This window comes from Clytia hemisphaerica, unplaced genomic scaffold, assembly GCF_902728285.1.
Source record: "Clytia hemisphaerica strain Z4C2 unplaced genomic scaffold, Clytia hemisphaerica genome assembly, whole genome shotgun sequence".
NCBI classification, from domain to species: domain Eukaryota; kingdom Metazoa; phylum Cnidaria; class Hydrozoa; order Leptothecata; family Clytiidae; genus Clytia; species Clytia hemisphaerica.
The window spans coordinates 101,340-125,833 of NW_027103826.1; the positions used below are offsets into that span (position 1 = coordinate 101,340).

Genomic DNA, 24,494 nt, shown 5'->3' on the forward strand with positions numbered 1-24,494 from the left:
TGCGCTGTCAGCTCTTACAAGTCAACTCAAAGCTGCGCTGTCAGCTCTTACAAACCAAAGCTGCGCTGTCAGCTCTTACAAATATCTAATTGCTGTATATAAGTTCATAATAATTTTGTAGTGCTAATTTTTAAAGTGTAAAAATGATATCCATTGAGTCATATCGTTCACGTATAGGATGTTTTGCTTTTACAGCTCAGAGAAATGTTAAAGGTATTTCTAAATCTATTGTTATTGGTTCAGAACTTTCCAATGATGCTTTTTCTAAACTATTGAGACCAGTTCGCTTTGTAGCACTTTTAACAATCCTTTTTTTTTGCAATTCCAAAATCATACGAGATAACGTTTTATGAAACACCACTGGATTTTTTGCATCTTTCAAAAAAAATGGTATATTTGTTAGATATCCCAATGTGACGCATAATTTAGGAGATCCAAATCTTACTTTTCTTAAAGTTAATTACACACTTTTATTATCAGGAGATATAGAACTCAATCCAGGTCCAAACACTGTAGAAATTAAAAGTGTGCAAGGGTCTTTTCATCAGGGAAATTTGGAAAGGTTTGGTGAGACTGCAGGCATACAATGTTCGTCAAATTGTTTTTTTGCTATTTGTTATGCGCAACTTAGAAAATTATCATTGTGGAAGACTCATGATTTGGATTACGTTTTACATCAAGGTGATCTGAATTTCAAAAAACTTGGCATCACTGGGCAGTCCCCTTATATTGAAGAGTTTTCAAAAACAATTGAAATAGGAAATAGTACTTGTACACTAGATTTCAATATTTTTGAAGGTTACTTTGTGACCGGAGATAATATTTCAGTAAATTTTATCAGTGAAGAAATCCTTATGCAGCACTCTGGTGCAGTTTTAGTAATTTCTGGTAATTGTTTAGGTGTGATGCACTACAACAAAAAATATTTTCTTTTTGATTCACACAGTAGAGACTCAACAGGACGTCAAGTTCCTGGAGATGTTGGCAAGTCAGTACTTTTGGAATTTCACCATGTAAATGAAATCAAGCAGCACATAAGATCTGAATACAACGCAAATTTATTTAACATTATATATCTGAAAACTGCCTTTCAAGAAGTAGAAAATACTAAAAATGTTATTTTGAGGGAAGTATCACGCCGTCAAAAAAAATGCTTCACACAAAAGATCATATGAACAAATAAAAGGTACTGAAAAGCATGAAAAGAAAAATAAAGTTAAGAGACAATTCCGCAAACAAAATAAAGGTTCTGAAAAACATGAACAAGAAAAAGAAAAAAAACGTCTTTCATGGCAACAAATGAAAGGGTCTGAAAAACATAAAGAAAGAACAGAAAAGAAACGTTTATCATATCAACAAAATAAAGGGTCAGAAAAACATGAACAGGAAAAAGAAAAGAGACGCAAGGCTTACAAAGACAAAAAAAACAAACCAGGGAAAAGAGTTGAAAACTTTAAACAGAAAAAACAAGAGGGCCCTTCCTACATCTGTGTAATGTGTAACCGCTGTATGTTTAAAAAATCTGTGTTTGGTTTTGATGAACAAAAGTTCTCATTGATCAACTTTGAAGAAATAGAAAATTTTAATCCTGTAACCTCGTTTGATGGTAATTTCTACGTATGCACAACCTGTCATAGAAAATTAATGAAGGGAGAAATCCCATGCCAGTCTGTTACTAACAAGCTTCAAATTTTTGATCTCCCAGATAATCTAAATGATATACGAAAACTGGAAAGAATTTTAGTAGCTCAAAGAATTTTATTTTCTAAAGTCATGATCATGCGTAAAGGTGAATTCCCCAAATTGCAAGGTGCAATATGCAATGTTCCTATTGAAACACCAGGTGTATGTAAAGTACTTCCTAGAGGAAGTGATAGTAGTGGTGTAATAAATGTTGAATTAAAAAGAAAAATATGCTACAAAAACCCTGTTATTTCGCAGCAAGTAAGACGACAAAAAGTTTTTGAAACTTTGGACTTTTTAGTGAATAATAATCCTTTGTATCATGATATAAATATTGATATGTCAATAATTGACCAAATGAATAATGATGAATATGTTGAAAGGGTTTTATCAAATAATGATTCCATATCAAACGCTTCTTCCAATGATATAAGATTTGTTGATGATACAACAGTTACCTTAATCAAGCCTTTTGAAGAGCAATTAGAGAATGAATTTGATTCTGATGATCCACTCAGTGCGTATCGGACACCAACATGTGAAACAGTCATTGTATCAGAAGTGCCAAACATTATTTTAGATGATGAAAATGCAATTTTAGCTCCGGGTGAAGGTCAAACCCCCAATTCATTAACTCAAGATGAATTTTGTGAAGAGTTAGCCCATCCTCATCTTTTTCCTACTGGGAAATTTGGATATAACGTAGAGCGAGATATAAAATTGTCGCCAACAAAGTACTTTAATCAGCGTCTTTTAAATTACACTCAAAAGTTTGCTTCGGATTCAGATTACATTTTTTTTGCTCACAAAACATTACTACAGCTTAATCTTAGAAGTAAAATCAATATCGCAATGAGAATTTCAAATTCCAACTTGACCGCGGGACTATTAGCAAATAATTTTAATGATACAATTCAAAATTGCGTAGCATCTGATAATGCATACAAGTTTATGAGTACTATAAAAGGAACCCCTGCATACTGGCAACATATGTTATCTGATGTTCTTGCAATGGTTAAACAACTTGGTGTCCCAACATACTTTATGACTCTCTCTTGTGCAGATTTACGGTGGGAGGAATTTGTTACCATTATCAGACAATTAAGCGGGGATGCTGATACTGATCATGAACTTCTTGATTACCAATCTAGATGTGCCCTACTTAATAGCAATCCTATTGTGCTTGTGCGTCAATATCAATATAGAAAAGAGTTGTTTTTCAAAGAGATAATAATGGATGGCCAACTTGGAAAAATTACATACTATGCTCTCAGAGTAGAATTTACTTTCAGGGGTAGTCCACATGATCATTGTTTGCTTTGGGCAAAAGATGTCCCAAAACTTGAAGACGGAAAAGAAAAGTATATTGAACACATAGATAGTGTTATTTCTGCTAATGTTCCTGATAGAGAAGAAAGTCCTGAGTTATGGAATTTAGTCACTAAATATCAAATACACTCCCATTCAAGAACGTGTAGTAAATATCGCAAAAATGAATGCCGATTTCAATTTGGAAAACTTTTTTGCAAGCGTACTATTTTGTCTGAACCGCTTCCCGAAGGGTTACCTGAAACTGAAAAACATGATATTTTAGTTGCTAGAAATAATGTGATACAAACTGTTCAAGAATTTATAGATACAAATTTGCATCCTAAAAAGAGAAACATTTTGGATCCTGATAAGCCAATTGGATCTATTGATACTGATAAGAATATCCTGGAAAATCCTGGATGATTGATTTGGATCCTGATTGAGATCTATTGAGATATCTATATTGATTAATTGAATGATCTATTGATACAATTTTTGAATTCTTTTTAAGGGTTAAATTATGAAACGTATGAATATTACTTATCAATCTCACCAGACAAAGATCAGCATTTGTTTCTAAAACGTGACCCATATTCTTGTTTTGTCAACAATTATTTTGCAGAAGGCCTCCTAGCATGGGAGGCCAATATCGATATCCAACCAGTGTTTAATGCATACAAGGCAGTTACATACATGTGTGCCTATTTTTCAAAAAGTGAAGATAAGTGTTCAACTGCAATGCAAGAAGCATTAAAACAGGCCAAAGATTCAAATGACAGTCAGTTTGAGAAAATGTCTAAAATTGCCAAAGTTTACAACTCTAATAGAGAATGCTCAATCCAGGAAGCAGTTTACTTAACAATGCCTGAACTGTGGCTTAGAAAATGCTTTCCTGCTATTTCATTCGTTAACACTAACTTACCTGATCAAAGGTACAGAATTTTCAAGTCAAAAGAAGAAATTGAGGAATTGCCTGAGGATTCTGATGATCTTTTCAAACGAAATATGTTAAACAGATATATTGACCGCCCAAACACAGGGCAATTCAATACTATGTGTTATGCCACATTCTGTGCAAACTATACATTAGACACAAAAAAAAATACAAATGATGAAAATGATTGGCAGCCTACTGTACTAGATGATTCAACAAGTGCAGTGAATCATCAAGAACCCCAAACACTTCCAAAATCAGCCAAATTACTCAACAGTAAGGAAAAACTTAAGCTTCGTAAAGTTCCAAAAGTTTTGAGGTACTACACTCCTAACAAAAACAAACATCCAGAAAAATTTTCCCACCATATTCTAATGTTGTTTTACCCATTTAGATCAGAAGAGAATGATTTGAAACTTGATGGCTCGTATGTGTTGAAGCTCAATTTAGATGAAGTCAATGCAGTTGTTAACGAGAACAAGCAAATTTTTGAACCTGATGGTCATCTTGTTGATTTAGTACTTCAAAACTATCGCAATGACCTTATGCATAATCAAGATGCCTTTGCTCAACAAGAAAATGATGAAGTACAAGACCTAATGAGCAACTCATCAGACAGTGAAAATGATGATGAAAGTCATGATATTGAACAAAATTTTGCACCATTTACTCAAACAGTTCATAGCTTGCAAACTGATGACCAAATCAATACCCATATAAGATCTTTAAATTCTAAGCAAAGAGATATTTTTGATATAGTACTAAATTGGGGAAAAATGTATGTGCAAAATTCCAAGTCCAATAATCCTGTACTACTAGAACCATTGAGAATATTTTTAACAGGTGGTGCGGGCGTAGGAAAATCTCACTTAATTAAATGTATTTACAATTGTTTGTCAAAAGTCCTAGCATATAAAAGTGATGAGCTAGAAAAGCCACGTATTATTAAATTGGCCCCAACTGGTATAGCAGCTATCAATATATCTGGCACCACAGTACACACAGGATTGAGTATTCCAGTTGGAAAATTCAGAAATATGGCTGACAAACAAAGGACTGCCATTAGAAATAAATTACATCACGTAAAGTTGATAATAATTGATGAAATATCTATGATTTCGTCGCAACAGCTTTTGAACATCCATACAAGATTATGTGAAATTTTTGGTGTAAATGACAACACACCATTTGCAGGGAAAAGTATCATTGTTTGTGGAGACCTCTTTCAATTACCTCCAATTTTTCAAAGTCCAGTATTTTCAACTGAGGGACCTATTATTGGTGCATTCAAATTATGGCACCTATTCAAACTGCTGAATTAGATGAGATTATGCGTCAAAAGGAACTCATTGATCTCTTCGCACCATTTGCAGGTCCTTTTTATGAAATTTGAGATCTTCTCATATGGCTCATTGCTCTCTTTTTGTACATAACAAGTAGTTTTTAAAGTTAAAAAGTTCCTTTATCTGAAGGTTTGATAAAAGTGATGTTTTTCAAAAGAGGCCTAAGTTCATCTTTTTACAATTCCCAACTTTTTTAAGTCAAAGTTTTCCTAAGTCCAATTGAATTGCAAATTTCAACTAAAAAGTTTAATTGAGGGACCTAATTATTGGAGTGTCATATGTGCAGGTTTGAATTCAGAAATTAACCCTGTTTTCAAAAATGTTTATTCAAAAAACCTAAGTCCACTTCAAGAACTAGTTGCACCTGAATTAGATTGAAAAACAAGTTATAGCTATGGCTTTCAGAAAACATTTACTTCGCTTTACCATCAAAATGGTTTCAGAATCAAGGATCAAAATGATGACTTCTTTGATTGACTTATTGAATTAAGGTAGCGACTCTTGAACAATGTAAGAGTAGGTGAATTGAATAGTAATGATGAAAGTATGATTAAATCTAGACTGATAACACGAGAACACCCTGATTATCCAATAGAATCATTGCATTTGTTTGCAGAAAATGCTTCAGTCCATCTTCACAATATTCAAAGATTAGATACTCTGCCCTCGGAAACAATAAATGTAGAAGCTATGGACGTTTATCCAAGGGATTTTACTGAATCTCAAATCACCAAGGTTAAAAACCTGCCACTTAACGATACAGGTGGCTTATCAGTTCTATTTGATTTGAAAATATGTGCAAGAGTAATGCTAATTAGTAATATTGATATAGAGGATAGGTTGATCAATGGTCAACTTGGAACCGTCACTGAGGTAAAATTCAGAAACAATAAAGTAGAGCTAATTTATGTTAAACTAGACGATAAGACGGCTGGAATAAAAGCTCAAAGTAAAGACCAATATGCTAAGGCCACTGAAACTGTTCCCATTGAAAAGAGTGAGGTAAATTTTCCCTTTGACAAAAAAAACCCATACACTTCACCTATCATTTCTCGGACACAATTTCCTCTTAAGCTAGCTTATGCTTGTACAGTGCACAAAGTTCAAGGATTGACTTTGGATTCAGTAGTCGTTAGTTTTGACCTTGCAAGGCAAAGAAAGTTCAATGCTGGTCAAATGTATGTTGCAATGAGCAGAGTGAAAAATTTAAATGGTTTGTACTTTACTGGTCAATATCGACGTAGTGCTTTTGTCTGTAGTGATAAAGTTAGTGAAGAATACACACGATTGCGTCAGAACAAAGTTGAAAGAGTTGCAGATATTATGAGGTGCAGTTCTAATTTAAATGTTTGCCTATTGAATGTAAGATCTTTAAAACGACATGCAGTTGATATTCAAAAGGACAGATTTTTGTATGAAAATGATTTGTTATGTCTGACAGAGACACAGATGAGTTATGAGCATTCTGAGGAAGACAAACAAAGTATTCATGAAAAACTTCCTTATTATATTCTTAGTCATAATATTGACCAGCATAAATTCAACAGTGTTACTGTCTGTCATTCTCCTTCTTTTATTGACATTGATGAGTATGATCATTCATCATGCTTTTCTCTTGTAAAATTTAGAAAAGCTGAATTTACTGAAAAGGGATTTTGTGTTTTGGTTCTCTATAAAAGTTCAAGAATTCAACGTGATGTGTTCTGTTACAATCTTGCTCAATTTATTGAAAGATACACAATTGATATCATTTTAGGAGACTTCAACATGGACGGCTTTGAAATGGAGCATGATCAATTGTTGGCTGACATTCTCCAAGATTATGATTTAGTTCCGAACTTTCCAACACATATCGATGGGAAAATGCTTGATCAAATTTGGACACATAAGGAATTGGTGCACGAGTATGGTATTGAAGTTATTCGTAAATGTGTGAACTTATCCGATCATGATGGAATCAAATTATCGCTGACTTTGCTAGCTTAGAATACCCGTCAGAGGCGATTCCCGGCGGGACGAGGGGGGGGGGGGGGGTTGGAAACTGGGGTGGTGGATGATCTCAACTTTCTGATGATTAGTTTTGAGTGGTCAAAAGATACATTTGCTTATGTTGTCATAGGTGCTTCTTTATGAACAGTTTGAATTGATCAAAGGAAATTTTTTGTGATAGACTGAGTAAACCAGGAATACTCTTTAAAGCAATGATGTTATCGAAAATCTGTTAATATGATATCAGTACATGTTTGATTCTGGATAAAATTAACTTTGTAATTAAGGATTGAAGCTTAACTCTGTTGGAAATATGCAATTAAGGTCATCCCACCACCCCGTCCATTCTTATGTAAGTTTTCTGACGTTTAAAGACTATTCTTAAAAGACATTTCTGCATTAACCAAAAGGAGGGCTCTGTTGAGTTTGACATTTGCAGATGAAGTTGGGGAGGGTCTGAGAAATGGGTCAAATATGTGTGAGTGTCTTTTATGGATGGTCTATGGTAGAAAAAATCTATAGACAAAGGACAATTAGTTTAAAGATGCCTTTCATTAATTCATTTTTGATTACTATCTCGTCAGGAAACTTACATACCTATGGGTATGGCATTTAATGTATCATTTTTATTTATTGTATTATTTATTCCTATTTTTTATATTATTTATTCCTATTTTTTATATTTATCATTTTTCTTCTGTTTTTTTTTCATAATTATTAGATTTTTTGAAATTATTTTATTCAGAACAAAGTAATATTTCTACCATTTTTTAATAGGCTTTTGTTAATTGTTTTATTATTTTCTTGTACTCTTTTTGTTATTCATTTGCCTACTCAAAAATCAAAAAGACTGTCACAGAGTTAAAAAATAGACGATATGGAAAAATATGGAATGAAAAAATATGGAAGTACATTGCAAGTGAATTGATTCATCTATATATGTATGCATTTTGGTTGATATTATAAGGATAATTATTGAAACGTTGAATAGTGGTATAAGTGGATATATATTTCTATTTTGGAATTGATGTAATCGCTTATCCTAATGCAGCTTGAATTCATTGAATCTCAAAATATCCTAAATCGTCGTCATTTTCAGTCTTTATTAACAAAGAGTCGAATGGTTTCGAAAATTTTCATTACAATCACCAACATTCGATACAATCGCCAACATCGATACTGCAAAATATGCGCTTAAAGTCATTGTACCATATCATCGTTTCATCCGATTTCCACAATATGCTGTATTTGCTCATTGGAAACATAAAATTTTATGATTTTCAGCATTTCTATAGCAAATCAACTGTCGCGCTCAGCCACCAACCGACCATTGATAATACAAAAATAACAATTCTTATCGCGATTTCCATGATTCCACTGTGACTTCTTCGACGTACGTATCCTGACTTGACCTCAATTTTCGAAATGTCTGGTGATTTGTTCCTGTTGGAAAAAAAACGTTTTGGTATGTACACTTTGTATGGTTTGATTACTCGAAATGTGACATTTATGTAAACGAAACACTGAAAACTAATTTTTATTATTTTGGAAGCCGGAAATCCACCGGATGTGAAAAAAAGCCAAATTTGCACAATACTTGTAAATTTGTAAATTGCTAGCTATTTTCTATGAGCTATGTACTATCGAACTTTTGGAATTACGAATACTTGGAAATATAATTTTTAGATTCATGAAATCCAAACTCAAGTTTTTGCCCCTGTACCAACCTGTATTTCCCCTGTTCATTAAAAAACGAAAGCACATTTTCGGCCAGAATGAAAGAAAACTTTTCTACGAATTGCTTGGAATCTCGAATCTTGTCTTTTCAAGTTCAAAATATTGGATATTTTCGACCAGAAATGATGTAAAATTTTACCTTGCCTTTCGTTCTAAACTCACTCAAAATAGGTTTATCTTATTAATTTTCCGCATTCCTCGTCAAGTTTTAATTGTGAGCCCATTGTTCTCCAAGGATTTCAATGTTCTTTTCTTCTTCGTCTTATTTAAAGCGAAATTTTCGACTTCTAGTCGTCTTGTTTTTATAAGAACAATCCACCATCAGAAAAATGTATTAATAAATGAGGTTTCTAGAAAACTGAAACCATCGCGCTCTACCGTGAAATTTTCTTCTTTTAGAAAAAGCAGTATATATCTCCAGATAACGAAATTTTCAGACCATGATTCTGACCTTTTTCTCAATCAGCATAAAATTTGTGATCGATTGGTATATAATATGTCTATGTTTAAAGTCAAAGAAAAATTTTTTTCAAGCAAGAGGGCTAAAAAGGGTTGAAAATCTAAAATCCGCCATTATGGAAATTTGAGCCTGATCCAAATAACGCCACACACGTTTTCTGACTCTTCAAGGACTATACTTTCATGATCAAAAGAAAAAATGACTATACGCCGATGCGCATACGGGACCTAACTCAGCCCCTAGAGTACAAAGGGCGTTAGCAATGCTGATACAAAAAAACGCAAAAAATATTAAATTTTCTAGTTGTATAAAACTGTATAAAAGTTTGTATTTTACAAAAAGAAGTATGTATGCGTGTTTTAACGACAAAAAAATCAAAATTAAAATTTTAGCGAATAATACAAATATTTAATATTTTTAATGGAATTTCAAAAAAAAAATTAAAACAAAATTTGTTAAAAAACCAAAAATATCCTCAAGCAAAGCTGACAAGATATATCAGTGAGTTTACGCTATAACTAGAAGATAAAATTGAAAAACAAAAAAGTTAAAGAAGGAAAAGAAAACTACATACAAAATCTATAAAAATCTATAAAAAATATTTAGAAAAATAAAAATCTAACTCTAATAAAACTTTGATTAAAAAGATCTGAACAATAGAAAGAGTCTGACTAAAAAGCAAACCTAAAAATTAAATCTCTAAAAAATAAATATAATTTGAACTTTTTTTTGCTTTCACAAAATTACTGGATAAAAAATGAAAGTGGAAATACCCTTTTGTAATTCCTTAAATAATTATTTTTGGGAAATCGTTTTTTATTTGTGACGTCACACAATCCCGCGTTGGTATATCACGTGATGAAAGTGTAGTAACGAGGCATGCCACGAGGCCAATTACAGCCACGCTAAAATCGTGTCATCACGGGAGCGCGCATGCGTAAAATATCACAGTTCACCATGCGAGGCTTTATTAGCATCTGCCACAACTGTTTTATCGTTTGGGTCAATTTTTGGTTTAATTTCATCGGATTGTGTTTTGGGTGATTTTTCCCCATTTTTCTTCTTTTGGGAATTTTTCTTTTTTTCTTCTTCTTTCTTCTTTCGGAAATGTTCGACAGATTCCCCTTCAAACGATAACGTGTCTTCGGTGTCGGAAATATAGCCTTCGTCGCCGACGTAATGTGTCGGGTACATGAGTAGAGGGTCGGCCGATAAGCCGACCAAATTACGGTTCGGAAAACGCTTCAGTAACCATTCACTGGAAAAGAGATAAAAAAGAATCTATGCCGTAGAAATACCTTACTTTTAACTAAAAACGAAGAAATAGGATATTTCTAGCATATTGACCAAGTCCTTTCAAGCTCAAAAACATTTTTCGAATATATTAAGAAATTTACAGACAAGACGATCGACACGTGAAAATTTTTTCTATCATAGACACTGACCAGGGAATATGACACCCCAGCCTCTCTCTGACCAAGGGGTGTAATTTGGTCAATAAAACGTAAGTCAAGCATAAAAAAGATGATCTCAGTTGGGCTATTCTGGAAAAGGATTTTCTGCAGAAGAGATCATCATATTTACCGTCCAGTAGGGTTCTTTCAAAAACATGGAAAATCCTGGGAGAGTAAGTAATCTTAATCTTAATCGTACCACTGGCGATATCAATTTAGTGTCTAGCGGGGAAAAGGACTGTTTTTGTCAGTGTGTCGACTTATTTGTTCGTTAGTGAAACGTGTAACCCATATAAAGAACAAATATCTTGATACTTACTCGGGATGATCATCAAACATGATGGGAATATATTCATCAACAGGAACCATCTTTGGGAGTGGGTCACCAGCAAGCAACTTCTTTGCACCAGACAATCTCAATACATATCCTAATGTCCAGTATGAATAACGTGCCCATACAATCTTGCTCGCTCCTTTCACTAGATGCTCTTTAGCGCGTGACATGTGTTTACGTCCAAGATATCTAAAAAGTTGAAAAAATTCGAAAGTTTGTCAAGATCAAGGTTTTTATTTCAATGCAAAGTCTAAATGAAAAAAAAAAATACAAACCTCCCTGGATTTCAAAGGATTCGATTATGATTGCATAATATGCGTCAAATCTTCTTTATTCGTTTTTCTCGACTTTTTTGGAAGAATTTTCAAAAACTTATCAGTAGAAAATATAAGCGCATTTAGATATCTTTCCAACAATACCCCAAATTTTTCATGATACAGCAACTACTTGAAAATTTATGGCAAAATATAAAAATACTGCACATCTTTTTGACACAGACTTTTAAGTATAAATCACTCACATGAGATCCCAGTTAACAACAGATGAGATTTGGTCTGCTTGTTTCATTACATCTTTCAATTCACGATTGAAGTCAAACTCGAAACGAACATCATCTTCTAAGACTAAAACCGTTTCTAAATTTCTTTCGACCATCTACAGAAAGGAAATGCAGAATATCATTAGAGTTACTCTCCGCTTACAAAAGACTTAAGGCTTGGGGACACGAGAAGTTTTTTGCTCCATTGTCCCAAGGAAAAAGTGAGATTTCACTTTTATTGGTAGAAAGAAAAATGGGGTGGAGACAGGAGAAAGCGTTTCAGGTTGGTGGGATAGAGCATGTTGCATTGCACCAACGCGAAGAAAACTGCTCGTGTCCCCAAGCCTTTAAGTTTGAAATTTTTATTCAAGCTCAAAACCTTCAAGTGTAGAAATTTTCACAGCATTATAAAATCGTAAAATTTCACGGATTAATGTTTTGAGAATCTTTTTAGGAAAAAATTTGATGAATGGATAGGGTTTGTGGCTTAGTTATTCTTTACCAGAAAAAGAAAAAAAATTCTTGAAATCTCGTGGTACGATCGCATGATCGCATGATTTTCCACTCTTTTACGGAAATAAGGAATTATACGTTTTTATTACTGACCGCTGTGCTTCAGTTTATTTGTAAATATAAAGAGAATACTTTGATCTAATTAATTCATTTATCGTTCATAGTTAATTGTCTTTTATCGCTTCAATGTTCTGTAACTATCCTTTGTTTTGTTATTCTATTCCTTTGATGATTTCAATGTGTTTTGTAATTATTGTAGAATTTGTGTGATAAGTTTCAGATTTTGCTAATTTTAACATGCTGAATATTTTAAAGGTAATTTCGAGCCGTTTTGAGCTATTTTACAGTAGGTAGTAAGTAGTAGGTAGTAAGTATAAGTAGTAGGTAGTAGGCGTTTTGTACTTGCCGATTCTCTAATGGAGTCGATATCTACGTTTCACCTATTTCTATGTTTGGAACTTTAACAAAGGTCTTTTGGGCAGTGGCCGACCTTTACAGTTTTCTTTTGAAGAGTTTCGACATTAAAAATGGGCAAAGTTTGAGGGTCCAACTTCAAGGTCAAAAAAATTAATCCAAAGTACTTCGAGACCAGGAAAGTTTATGTATTTCAACTATGTGTAGACTCAATACTTATTCAATTCGACCCATGTATAAGAAAAACTTATCTAAGTTTATAAATTCGGGCGAATGAAATATCAAACCTCTTGCCAGATGTAGTAATGACTCATAAAACATCCGATTTCTCCAAATGTCAACGGCCTAAAAAAGAACAACGAGAAAAAAGGTAGTTGGCTCTGAGCGAATATTATATATATATTACCCATAAAAGTGGGGAAAAAACACGAAAACTAAAGAGCTGAAGGTCAAATAGACAACTCCTTCAAATAATGAGGCAAGCCAAATCAGAATCTCATATATATTATCTGTTGCCTTTTACCAGAAAACTAAAGCGACTGGGTCTGGATGAGAATCATCAATGCGGCCTGCCAAATTGGACAGGTTCTTTTACGGAACGATGACCTTTTTGAGTGAATACGTGCCATGCGCGGATGATCAGGAACTTTTCGGAAATTGAACGAATTAAAGAAATATGATTCTTTTCGTGTATACCTTTCAAGATAAGGATCTTTGAAATCATTCATAGCAACGATACCCAGACTGTCGACTTTATCTTGACTGAATTTTCTGTAGAAGATTCAGAGGTTTGAACGTCACATTTTTAAACAGAACAGAAATCTCATGATAATCCATAATTATAAGAAGGGGCTGGGAGTAAATTTAAATCTTCAAATCCCATATTTCGCTATTTCTATAAGGTTTGATTGTTGATTTTGGGGAAAAGGTGACTGTTCTTATGTCCTTATTTCACGCTTTATAAAATACTAATTAAGTCTTATTTAAAAAGGTGTTGATATCAGTATTTTTCTGAGCCATCTCTGACATCAGAGGCTAATAATTTAAATTAGGGTCTTTTGTTCTTATAAAACAGCAATAAATCATTGATAACATACTTTCCATCGACGGCTTCAAAGTGTTTCCATTTATACCCTAGTTCTTTGAGAGTTAAAGCCATTCGCTCATAACGGTCTGTGCGTCGCTTCAAATTAATCATGAAAATCTAAAACACAGAATGATGGATGGTTACTTGTGATGATAAAGATACCCATGTCCCTCCTGTGTCAGTGAGAATTCTTTTCGCAAGAAGGAGTAAAATGAAAGAGATACATCTTTGCCTCAGTCCCATTAATTTTCGCGCATTCTTTATTTTTACGCAGAATACGTGCGTTGCGCGGAGGCGAGCGAAAAAAGGCCTAATTTTGGCTGCGCGAAAGTTAAATGATGCGCGAATTAGTAGCCGTTATAAATGTTTAGAGATCTCTATTTAGGGAAAAGAGTCCATTTAAGGTAAGTATGATTCTGGGATATTAGATCTAGCTAAATGCAGGGTAAAAGGTAGCAAGACCCTATTTACCAACAACTTCGTTAAAAACACTTAAAAAAATATCCAAAAAAAAATACAAAGTGCGTGAAAATTGAAGGCGCAAGAGTATAAGACGTGCGAAAAATAATGGGCTGAAGGTTTTATAATAATTGCCTAGCAATCTAGGGAATTTGACGGTTACTTTCAATTGGATGGAAAAGAAAGCTGAACGAATGAATAGCAGAACGTCGAATTTGAGAAACTGTGTACCTCGTCGAAACCAGCATAAGTAGGTTCAGGGAACTTATAAGGAGCGTTTGGACTTCTGATCAAGGGATTGCTGTAGGCTAGAAAATATAATAAGTTAATTTGAAATTTATGAAAAACATCACCTTTCAAAGGTACATCAAGGGAACTTGTTTTGGCGATATATATGTTTGGTGAATTTGGCGGGCTATGACAAAATTCGCTGAAATTATTTCTTGCCAAAATTAAATATTTTACTCACTTGCCAAATAAAGTTCGATATAATTATATTTTTTTATTTTGCCATAACAGCCCCTAAGATTAAAAAAAAAGTGCTCAAAATAAGGCAAAATAGGACATATTTAGCTTGTCCTTCGCCAAAATTAGTTCTCACAAAAATTTAAAAGTTTCACCATTCGCTAAAATAAGTGCTTGCCAATATTAAAGATTTTCAAGATTAGTTTCGCCAAAACAAGTTTCCTCAATGTAAAAAAACACACTTATTCGGTGTTGAGTATGACCTGAAAATAGATCTTCTCTGAAGAGTGGTATCTTATTAAGAGATTGCAAGTGATTCCAGAAAAAAATTGAATTATGTGGACGATATAACATTTTTTGGAAATTTACCGCCGGACATTGTGGATTTTGACTCCCGACAGCGGATCTCACCCTTCGGACAAGCATCAGTTGATCCTCGGACATTCAAAATCACCCCTAATCAGAGCAAGTTTTTACCCTAAAACAAGGCAAATCTTTCAGATTTTACACTATCCCCGGACAAAATATCCAATATATCCTACACCCCCCATGTACAAAAAGTTTCTGGAAGAGCCCATTGTAAGAGCGGAAGCTATCATGTCTCAACGATGCAGGCAGATTTTCAGGGGGTTTGTGCTACCGGATAACGGTAGCAGAAATGCTACCGGATAACGGTAGCAGAAACTGAATCTTTAATTGAGTTTTGGAACTCAATCTTTATGAAAAATTAAATTAGCTATGGAAAAAGGTAAATGAGTGAAAAATGTCTTCAAATATTTGATATTGTAGCGCTTAATTGGGCCAGTTGGGCTATTTACAAGACCCCTATTTTCGAGCCTAAGGCACATTCTGAAAATCAATCTTTTGATTAAAAACGGTAGCAGCTCCAAATCCTGGAATTTTGCCTGCGATGGGGAGATGATTTATTAACTAAAAATAATCCGACGAATACCGTTTCCACTTACCCATATAGTCAACAATAGTGTCGACATACATGACTCTTTTATCCTCCAATGACATCGATTCTGTGCACGTGTTCAACATGTAACCGAAAGTGATGCGATTACAAATGTTCATATCTAAACCTATGGAAACAAGATGGAAACCGTTAAAAACATTGTTTTGACAATACAGTTGATGCTCTCTAATTCTATCTTCAAGGGGGATTGGATTTTTATCGAATAAGGGAGCTTATCGAATAAGGGAGCGTCGTTTATGAGAGTTTCTTGTTGACGAGGACTTTAAATTTCATCGAATAAGGGAGCCTATCGAATAGTAGAACATCGAATTAGAGAGCGTCAACTGTAAACAAAACAGGTGCGCTATTATATGCTGACAAAGCAGAATTAACAAAAGAAGTTTTCTGCGATAAAATGCTTGGACGAGAAAAAAGCAAAGAAAACAGAAAAACAAAAAAACCCTAACTATCCTCTAATTGAGTTTTAATGGCAGATAAGAGATCTAGAAAAAATGACTTCTTCCTCAAATGAAATTGCAAGCCTTTTCCGAAAAGAAAGGAAATCTTATAAGGGACTTAAATGATTCATTAAAAAATGTATCTTCTACGATTCTCCATTCGATTTCAAACTCACGAGGAGTTTTATCTAAAGAATCCTATATTACTAAAGATAGACAAAAAGAACGACAAATTAAAAAAACGACATTTCACAAAACGCCGTTCACAACCCCGACCGAAAGTAATTGTAACACTCCTACAAATTCATACCTCTTTGTTTATCACGGAAACTAACTGCATGTGGTTTAAAAGAACGACGAATTACGCATGCATGTTACAATGCAGGATTCTTTAGAGGAACAGACTGTCACTCACCAAGGTTCCTTGCAGTATGAGCAAACACCAGGATGTCGTCGACTTCATTCTCATAACTGGATACAACAGGATAAAATTGTAAATTATCTGTCTTATTGTTCCTTAACTCGATCAAGTAGGTTGAATGGACCATGGGCACAGTGAAAGTCCCTAATTTCTCCCATCGCAAAATCTCAAAATAGCTGTCAACACGTTTGTAGTAACCCTGTAATAGATAGATAAATAGATATGAACGAATGCATTTGGGATGGGTCCTACTCCCGAAGGAGTATGAATCATGGCGCTGACAGACACTGCGACTCGAAAGACGCGAACTGCCAAGCTATGGCGTATACCATGACACTCGAACGACACTGGGAGAGCGATGCTTACACGAGGTCGAACCTTATGAGTACTAAGGCACGTGTCCTTCCCCATTCAGCTCACATGGCATGGATTAACCCGGGTAAGGTATACTCACTTGCCAAGTGAATCGTAGAGACACGGTGGGTATCGAACTCGGGCCTCCCAAGCGGGAGTCAAGGATGATAACCACTATACCACTACGCCTGTAACCTTGTAACAGATTTAGAAAAAATAGTATATCAGCCTTGTTTTTTCTGTCATATGTTTCCAACATTGAAACATTTTTTCGTTAGAGATTTTTCAATCAAAACGTACAGTAGCAATACTTGTGCAATACTACAAAATACAGAAAGTCTTCCAAACGTGGATGAAACTTCGAGGAGCTTTTTCACGAGTCTATTATTGAAGCCAATTTTTCCTGTGGGTAGGGAGCCCTAGGCAGGTCTATGGTACGTGATAAATATGATACACGCTTTTTTTTTATAAGAATACACTTTATAAGAATGTCCATGATGAAAATGGCCAAAAAAATAAGAATATGGTAAGAATATCACCATCATGGAATTTAGCAACTGAACCTAAAAATGCCATTTTTAATGCATTTTAACCTGTAGATTGCCAATTTCGATCTTAACCTAAGAATACCGTAAGAATATTTTTGGATGATTTTCACCAAAAAGTTAAGAATATCCATGATGGAATGAAAATACACCATTCTTATAAAAAAAAAGCATGTACTACAAGCTAAAAGTAACGGGCAAGAACTATTCATATTGAATAAAAATAAAATTCTATCGAAGCACTCCCAACATTTTGAGTAAAGAATCTGACTGAAATGAATTCTTACCCGTTCATCGACACCGCCCCAGAAATTGGAATATGCTGATTTGCCTTGAAACAATCGGAGCATAGGAGCTATAATCGCTCTATAATATAATGAAGAAAAAAATAGTTGAATTAAAATGTTTAGCTTAAGATTATTGAGCATTTCTTCCTCATCGTATCTACTATAAGATACTTTAAAACAGCCAAATAAACAAATCTTGGAGTCATGTGATTTTTTTCCTGGACCTCAAAATATGTTTGCTTAAAACTATTTTCAAAAGTCGAATTATATTAAATACAAGTTTATGACTTTTTGTGAAAAGAAACAATAGAATTTCAACGTAAGAACCGTGTAAGAACTCATTTTCAGAAATTTCAAATTGTGATATTTCGATTTGGGAAAAAAGTTAGACGAAGATACTTAGGAATTTTACTCGGGACCAACGAAGGTTTATGCGGGCTCAAACCATCTGTTTATCACTTTAACTATAATATCGCAATTTATCGAGGCCCAATTCGTCGCAATACTCAGTATGAATAAATACTTACTTCTTCTCATTGATTAGTATTTTCAGCGTCCTTGATTCTGTAATAAAGTTGTCACCATCAACAAACTAAAGAATGAAAAGAAACTATAGTAATAATGAAATAGAAATGTCACATATAATTCAAGGGCTTTATTTATTTGGAGTTACTGCTATATGGCCATGATTGACGGACTTGTATTCAATCAAGAGGGTTTATTCAAGTAAAAGATTCATGATATTGGTTATAGATATACAGACAGTAGAGACTCTATAACTAGAACAGAAAGGGGAGGAAATGAAATGGTTCTTCGAGTTGAGAAGACATCCGTGTTGATAGCTATCGAAAGAGGAGCCTTCGGGTCGCCTCCGACTGCGGCCGCAGACTTACTTATAAAGATTTATTAGGAGGAATTTCACGTTACCAAGGAGCCCGGGGGGGGGGGGTAGTCAGGCAAATTGACCGACGGGTATGTGCGGCGGTTAAGGGTATATTTTTTTAAATAGCAGAAATGCACTGTACGGGTTGAAATTTCAGCATATCTAGGAAAAAATTTCAAATTTTTGTCCGAAACTCTTGATTTTTTTTGCTCTAAAAGAGTTGAAAATTTGAAAAAAGTCACTGCAAGGGTGTGAATTTCACCGATTTTTTGCTGCACTGTAAGGGTGCGATTCTAAAAGCCAATTTTTTCTCCACACATACCGTCGTTGGTAAACCAACTGCCCCCCCCCCCGGGCCAAGAAGACATTTGAGTTGTTAAGACTCCTCTGTATCAGAATACAAAAAATCTGTCTTCAGTATAGTCAGAATCACAGATACACGTAGTATAAGCTGGTATAAGACGTAAATAGTTAGAAGATACCAGACTGTGACAAATACAATGGTCAAACCAAGGTTTTTCGTCTGAGATGGAAAACGGATTTTACACAGCAATTTTAGGACATATCTTGAAATTTCGGAGAATTATGCAGAATTTTGAGACGGAAATCCCTCTTTATTTACTTCATAAAGACGGATATCGGTCTGAGATGGAAGACTCTGCAAATACAATGCTGCTGTACAAACTATTATTAGAAAAACAGTCAAACCACTCACGAAAATATAATCTGCCCATTGTTTTCTTGCTTCATCCAAAGCATTTTGTTTCAATTTCAATAAATTATGATATCGTTCTGATGTCCATTGATTGGGTCCTTTTGCATTACTATAGTTTTTTGGTTGTGCTTCATGTCTCAAGATGATGTTGTGATATCCTTTCTCAACATTTTCCTTCCAAGTTTTCAAAACATGCGCAGTGTCGTCTTCATTATGATCCGTTTGAATTCTACAAAATTTGAAAAATGTTTTCTTTCACTTTCACTTTCTTTTTTTATATAAATCGAGACCAATTTAATTTATCGTTCTACAGGAAGACCTTCAGAAAAATACGGGTCGGTCGGTCGATTGGTACTTCTTTATCTATCAGCGACTCTCGTGCCGTTTTCATTGTGATATTCTAAATTCATCTCAGTTCTAGGATTTACACTATCTGCAAAAAAACTTTCAGATTATTAATCTTTTCGATTTTAGATAACAGGGTCGGTCAGGTCCGTTAGAGTAATAAATTAATTTGGTCTCCCCTAAAGGATAAAAAATCATTTATACACGTTGGTTGAATTTTTTATAAAAACATCAAAAGTTTTTGAAGCCTTAGGACATTCTTAATTTTTTGAGTTTTAAGCCTAAAAATGTTCAAAACATGTTCTTAAAATGTTCTTAACATAACATGTTTTTTAAAATCTTGGACATCGAAGCCGTATGTTCTTATATAGTTTGTTCTTATAAAAAATCATCTATACATTTCTTAGAAGGGAAAACTGGAAATTATTATTATCGAGTATTATTATTGGTAGATGTTTAATAATAATTCTAACTGTGGATGTGATATAAAAAGTACGAGACTTTGATGGATGTTTTCTCCAAGACTTCATTCAATAATAATAATACAAAAAACAACATTTTGGTTTCTGATTTTCAATCATCAGTGAAAATCTTTCTGATTTTCAAAATATGGCTTCAATTATTATGGCTTTATAAATTTGTTTAGACTATGATCAGACTATATTGTAAATCGAAGCGAGAATTATACCGAAATTTCAGAGAAATGTCTCCCTTATATCACCAAGGATTTGTGGGTTTCTGAACCAGAAATTCAAATAATACTTGACAGTATAACATAGTTTTATAAGGTGTAGTAATAATGGCCCTTGTAAAATCTTAAGACTTTTTTACACATTGTCTAACGTCTTTTTATCATTGTTAAAAGACTTATCCCATCACAGGGATGGTGCTCTAAGAATGTGGAATCTTTATAAAGAAGGTCATTTTCTCTGCGAATGGAATTCAGAACTAAATTTGGCAGGGCTTAGAATGGATTTAATAGTTTCTCAATTCAGAAGCTCCAATAACCTACTCCGTGTTTGTTAAGTGGGGCAAACAAAACATTCCCTCATTGAAAAACATAATCCAGCGATGATTAAGGACCTCTTCAAAAAAAAAAGAAATATTTTATTTATATGTCAAATAAACAAAAATGACAATACGATTGAAACAATATATTTGCTGAAGAAAATAAAATGCCTTTATCAGTTATTCATGTTAGAAGTCTTTTGATAGACTTATTAAAAATTGACAAACTTTTAAACGTTTAAAAAGATCCCCACAAAACTAAATATTAGAGGCTTAACATCATCATCTTTTTAGGTCTATTTCCTGTGCAATATTTACTTATATAGTGTGATGTTTGTTCATTTAAGTATTTAGAGTATTATCAAAATGACATCAGTTTCCTGCTTCACATTTTAAGGAGGCTGTGTGACACTTTTTTTCATATGAAAACATTTTTTGAAACCTCCAATTTGATAGATGAGAACTTTCCAAGTTTTCAATTTATATAAAGTAAAGCCACTTTGAATAAACAAAATGTTAGATTCAAAATAAATAATTTTTCAATCGTAATATGCCAAATGAAACACCTGCTTGATTTTGTCTGTAGAATAAACCACTCCCCAAATCAAATAACTTTTTTACCCTTTGATATAAAGAGTCATAAAGACAGATACAGAGACACAAACAATGGTTAGGAAAAGGGAATAAATGATGAGAGGCAATTACAATATACTGTGTTTACAACTTTTAATTAACCCCATTCAAGAGCATTTTACATTTGAACCTTTATTTTTGCACACCTCATATTTTCTAAATATTTGTGGTCGAAAATAGTGATATAATGGGAAAATAATGCAGGCCTTTTTCTTGCACTTTTTTATTATTCCACCATTACTATAGGACACCCTCTAAACCAACAACCAAAAATAAAAATCTGAAAAGAGCACCACCCTCTAATATGCCCATCAGGGCTTTACTCTTCATAATAAATATCATTGGCTTACTCACCATAATTCAACCTTTAAAAAAAAATAGATAAATTTCAATTCAGGGTCAAGGTAGCTTTGAAATTCATGCTATGATTTCTTCTTTTATATACTGATGACAAAATGAATAGGTGGTTTGGGCTATGAGATTGAATTTCCCAGATTCTAATGACAGTTGACAAACTAATCAAATTTGTTAAACTTTCACTGGTCATACTTTCTTAGAAAAAAACACAAATTCTGGAAATTTGATATTAATATTAGCGCTAAATTTGAATTTCCCACAGTAAATTTTTTGAGGCAGAAGAGAAATCTACCTCACAGGTCATACCTATATATATATCAGATTATAAAAACACAGAACGGGTCTCCTGACTAGGGTCAGTGCAAGAATAGGGAACAAAATATGGGCTAGTTTCAAACACAATTGTGAAGGCGATTCCTGAGTTTAAATTACAGGAAAGGTGTAGATTTCAAAATATATTAAAGGAGGAAATTTCATAGTGTGCAGAGGGGTCCAGCCCCCAGCATTTTTCAGGGGGGGGCTAAGGAAATTATAGCCCCCGTCTAAATTCTAGAAACATAGCCCCCACCCTCACAAAGCAAAATATCAAAGAAATTTTGCATGTAAATTCTCAATAAACTTACTGCCCCGCAGATAAAAATTTTTTTCAAGAGGGATAAAACCTTCCCCACAGCATAGATTTTTAACATAATTTAAAATATCTTTAACCTATAAGCTTTGCTCCCAGTTCTATTACACAACACTCAGCCCACCCCTAGCAAGCTAGTCGCCAGTATTTTTTTTTAAATACAGCCCCTAATCAATCAAAAACGATTTAGCCCCCCCTAAACTCAGGGGGTGCGTTCTATGAATTTTGAGGGAACTTAATTTTGGGAATTTGATCAAAATCTGCCAAATTAAGTTACCGCCAAATTTAATTTTTCTGTCATCCGCCAAATGAAATTCCTGCCAAATTTTGTTTTCCAAGTTAACTGCCAAATTAAATTCACTCTGAAAAAACTTTTTCTACCATCCGCCAAATTAAATTCCTGCAAAAATTTCTTCCTTTAATGTAACAATTTTGCAGATAAAAGAAATTGCAAATACAATAGGCATAACACAAAAGTGACTACTGTAAGTTAGCCTAATAACGTCATCCCTTATCTAATTATGATGACACCCTAGGATTAAAAGGTAGGTTAGAATCACTGATTGAAAATATTTTTTCCTGTCCAGCCGCTAAATAGCCACCAACGATTCTTACCTTCCTATTGTTCCAAGCTATAAAGAAGGGTGTCAGAATTAGATTAGGGATGCTGACATTAGACCAACTTATGGTGTGTAACACCTTGTGTAACTTCATTGGAGAAATTGATAAAATTGTATTTATTGAAAATTGGATGGATGAAATAGTTGTGAATGGGATAGGGTGTATATATTGTATTACTGTTAACTGCTCTAACTTGAGACAAAACTCTGACAAAACATGGGGCGGCAATTTGGCTACCATTTCACCAAACCTCCAAAGTCATTTGATTTGATTTAATGAACGGCGTATTAAAAAGTACACGATTTCTCTTTTGCACCGAGTAGGCTTTTAAATCAAAATATGAGAAGTATGATTGATAAACTTGGTTGAGTTATCAAAACAAATTTGTTGTCAAAGAGATTTAACAGTGAAAATACAGGCCAGACAATATCAACCAGCCCCATGTTTCGACCAATCATCCCAAGTTAGAGCAGTTGACCGTATTACTCCAGCATAGATTACTTCCCCTCAGCTAGTACAAACAGGTATGAATTATTGTCCCAGGTACCGTGAAGTCGGGTAACTTCCATCTGTGGAGGCTAACATTCAAAGCCCTCAAATTCACCAATCAAAGCAGCAAAATTTCAAAACAAATTAACTACGCAGCCAGACGCAGCTCCTTGTCGCAGCTCTACTCTACCATTTTTGTTTTGATTGAACTTTGTATACTTTAAGGACCAGCCAGGTCATTCGTTTGAGGGCTATGCATGTTAGCCTCCACTGATGCAAGTTACCTGATCTCACGGTATATAACAGCTGTGTTGTAAAAAAACAAATCAATTATATGATGTTTTTAGGAAAAAAAGATTTATGCTGGAGTATTTAGCTATTCAAAAGACTGTTATGTTTACCCAAACCACTATTCTAATTCTGATTGATATCCTAACCACTAGAAAAGTGGCAAAAGTATCTTAGTGCAGAAATGGGAATCATTTCTTCTTCGCAATAAAGAATAGCATAGACAATCAAGCAAAAAAATTATACTTACAAAATTGATATCCTATCCTTTGGATAGTCTAATTTTTCGATATAACCTAAGTATGTTGGTAGTGTGTGTTCTTCATTCCTTGATATAATTGATAGGAAAACAGATGGTGGCTTCAAGAAGGCTTCTCGGTTGTATTCTTGACATAAACATTTAGCCAACAAAAGCCCAACAATAAAAAGTTTAGAACCTGCCATCATGAAAATCTGCAGTACTAAAATAAAAAACACTTTATACTTTCATTTCTTTTCACAACTGAATGGCAACTTGTAAAATTGTTTTTAATATGATATGTACAGCTTGATGATATCTTGTTGACTTCCGTTAAAAAGGCTTAAAAATTGAATTAAAATTGTATCAATTGTCTTTGAGAGAGACTCTCACTTTTTTTTTAGTCAATTCGAATGATTCTACACGTTGTCAGTTTTGTTATGTCTTGATTACCCAATCGGAACATAGCTTTTATCTTTTTTCGTGTTTGAGCAGTCGAGGCAAGTATAAACAAATCAGAATCGAAAGTGTTTTTTTGATCGCTT

General features: G+C 33.9%; 1 protein-coding gene and 1 long non-coding RNA gene across 2 annotated transcripts; both read right to left on the reverse strand.

Annotated features, from left to right (window-relative positions):
- Positions 1-8,180: 8,180 nt before the first annotated feature.
- Positions 8,181-9,296, reverse strand: LOC136806753 (uncharacterized). The gene is made up of 2 exons (XR_010846599.1): positions 9,137-9,296; positions 8,181-8,703 (listed from the first exon to the last, which is right to left on the reverse strand). It is a non-coding gene; the product is annotated as an uncharacterized lncRNA (long non-coding RNA).
- A 451-nt stretch (positions 9,297-9,747) lies between these two features.
- On the reverse strand, positions 9,748-24,396 carry LOC136806730 (procollagen galactosyltransferase 1-like). The gene is made up of 13 exons (XM_067063320.1): positions 23,962-24,396; positions 19,343-19,571; positions 18,272-18,336; positions 17,745-17,823; positions 16,553-16,757; positions 15,687-15,806; positions 14,488-14,564; positions 13,808-13,914; positions 13,407-13,481; positions 12,998-13,055; positions 11,766-11,899; positions 11,231-11,434; positions 9,748-10,715 (listed from the first exon to the last, which is right to left on the reverse strand). Exons 1-13 carry the CDS (start codon positions 24,156-24,158, stop codon positions 10,403-10,405), a joined length of 1,863 nt encoding a protein of 620 aa, XP_066919421.1. The 5' UTR covers positions 24,159-24,396; the 3' UTR covers positions 9,748-10,402.
- Between the last annotated feature and the right edge of the window lie 98 nt (positions 24,397-24,494).

What these genes read in the sequence shown, in the direction of transcription:
- LOC136806730 (XM_067063320.1), bottom strand. Translation starts at nt 24,158, where the DNA reads ATGATGGCAGGTTCTAAACTTTTTATTGTTGGGCTTTTGTTGGCTAAA. An exon ending in ATTACTACATCTGGCAAGAG is followed by an intron (nt 11,900 to 12,997) that starts GTTTGATATTTC and finishes TCCTTTCTGTAG; the next exon opens with ATGGTCGAAAGAAATTTAGA. An exon ending in ATGTTTGATGATCATCCCGA is followed by an intron (nt 10,716 to 11,230) that starts GTAAGTATCAAG and finishes TCTCTTTTCCAG; the next exon opens with TGAATGGTTACTGAAGCGTT.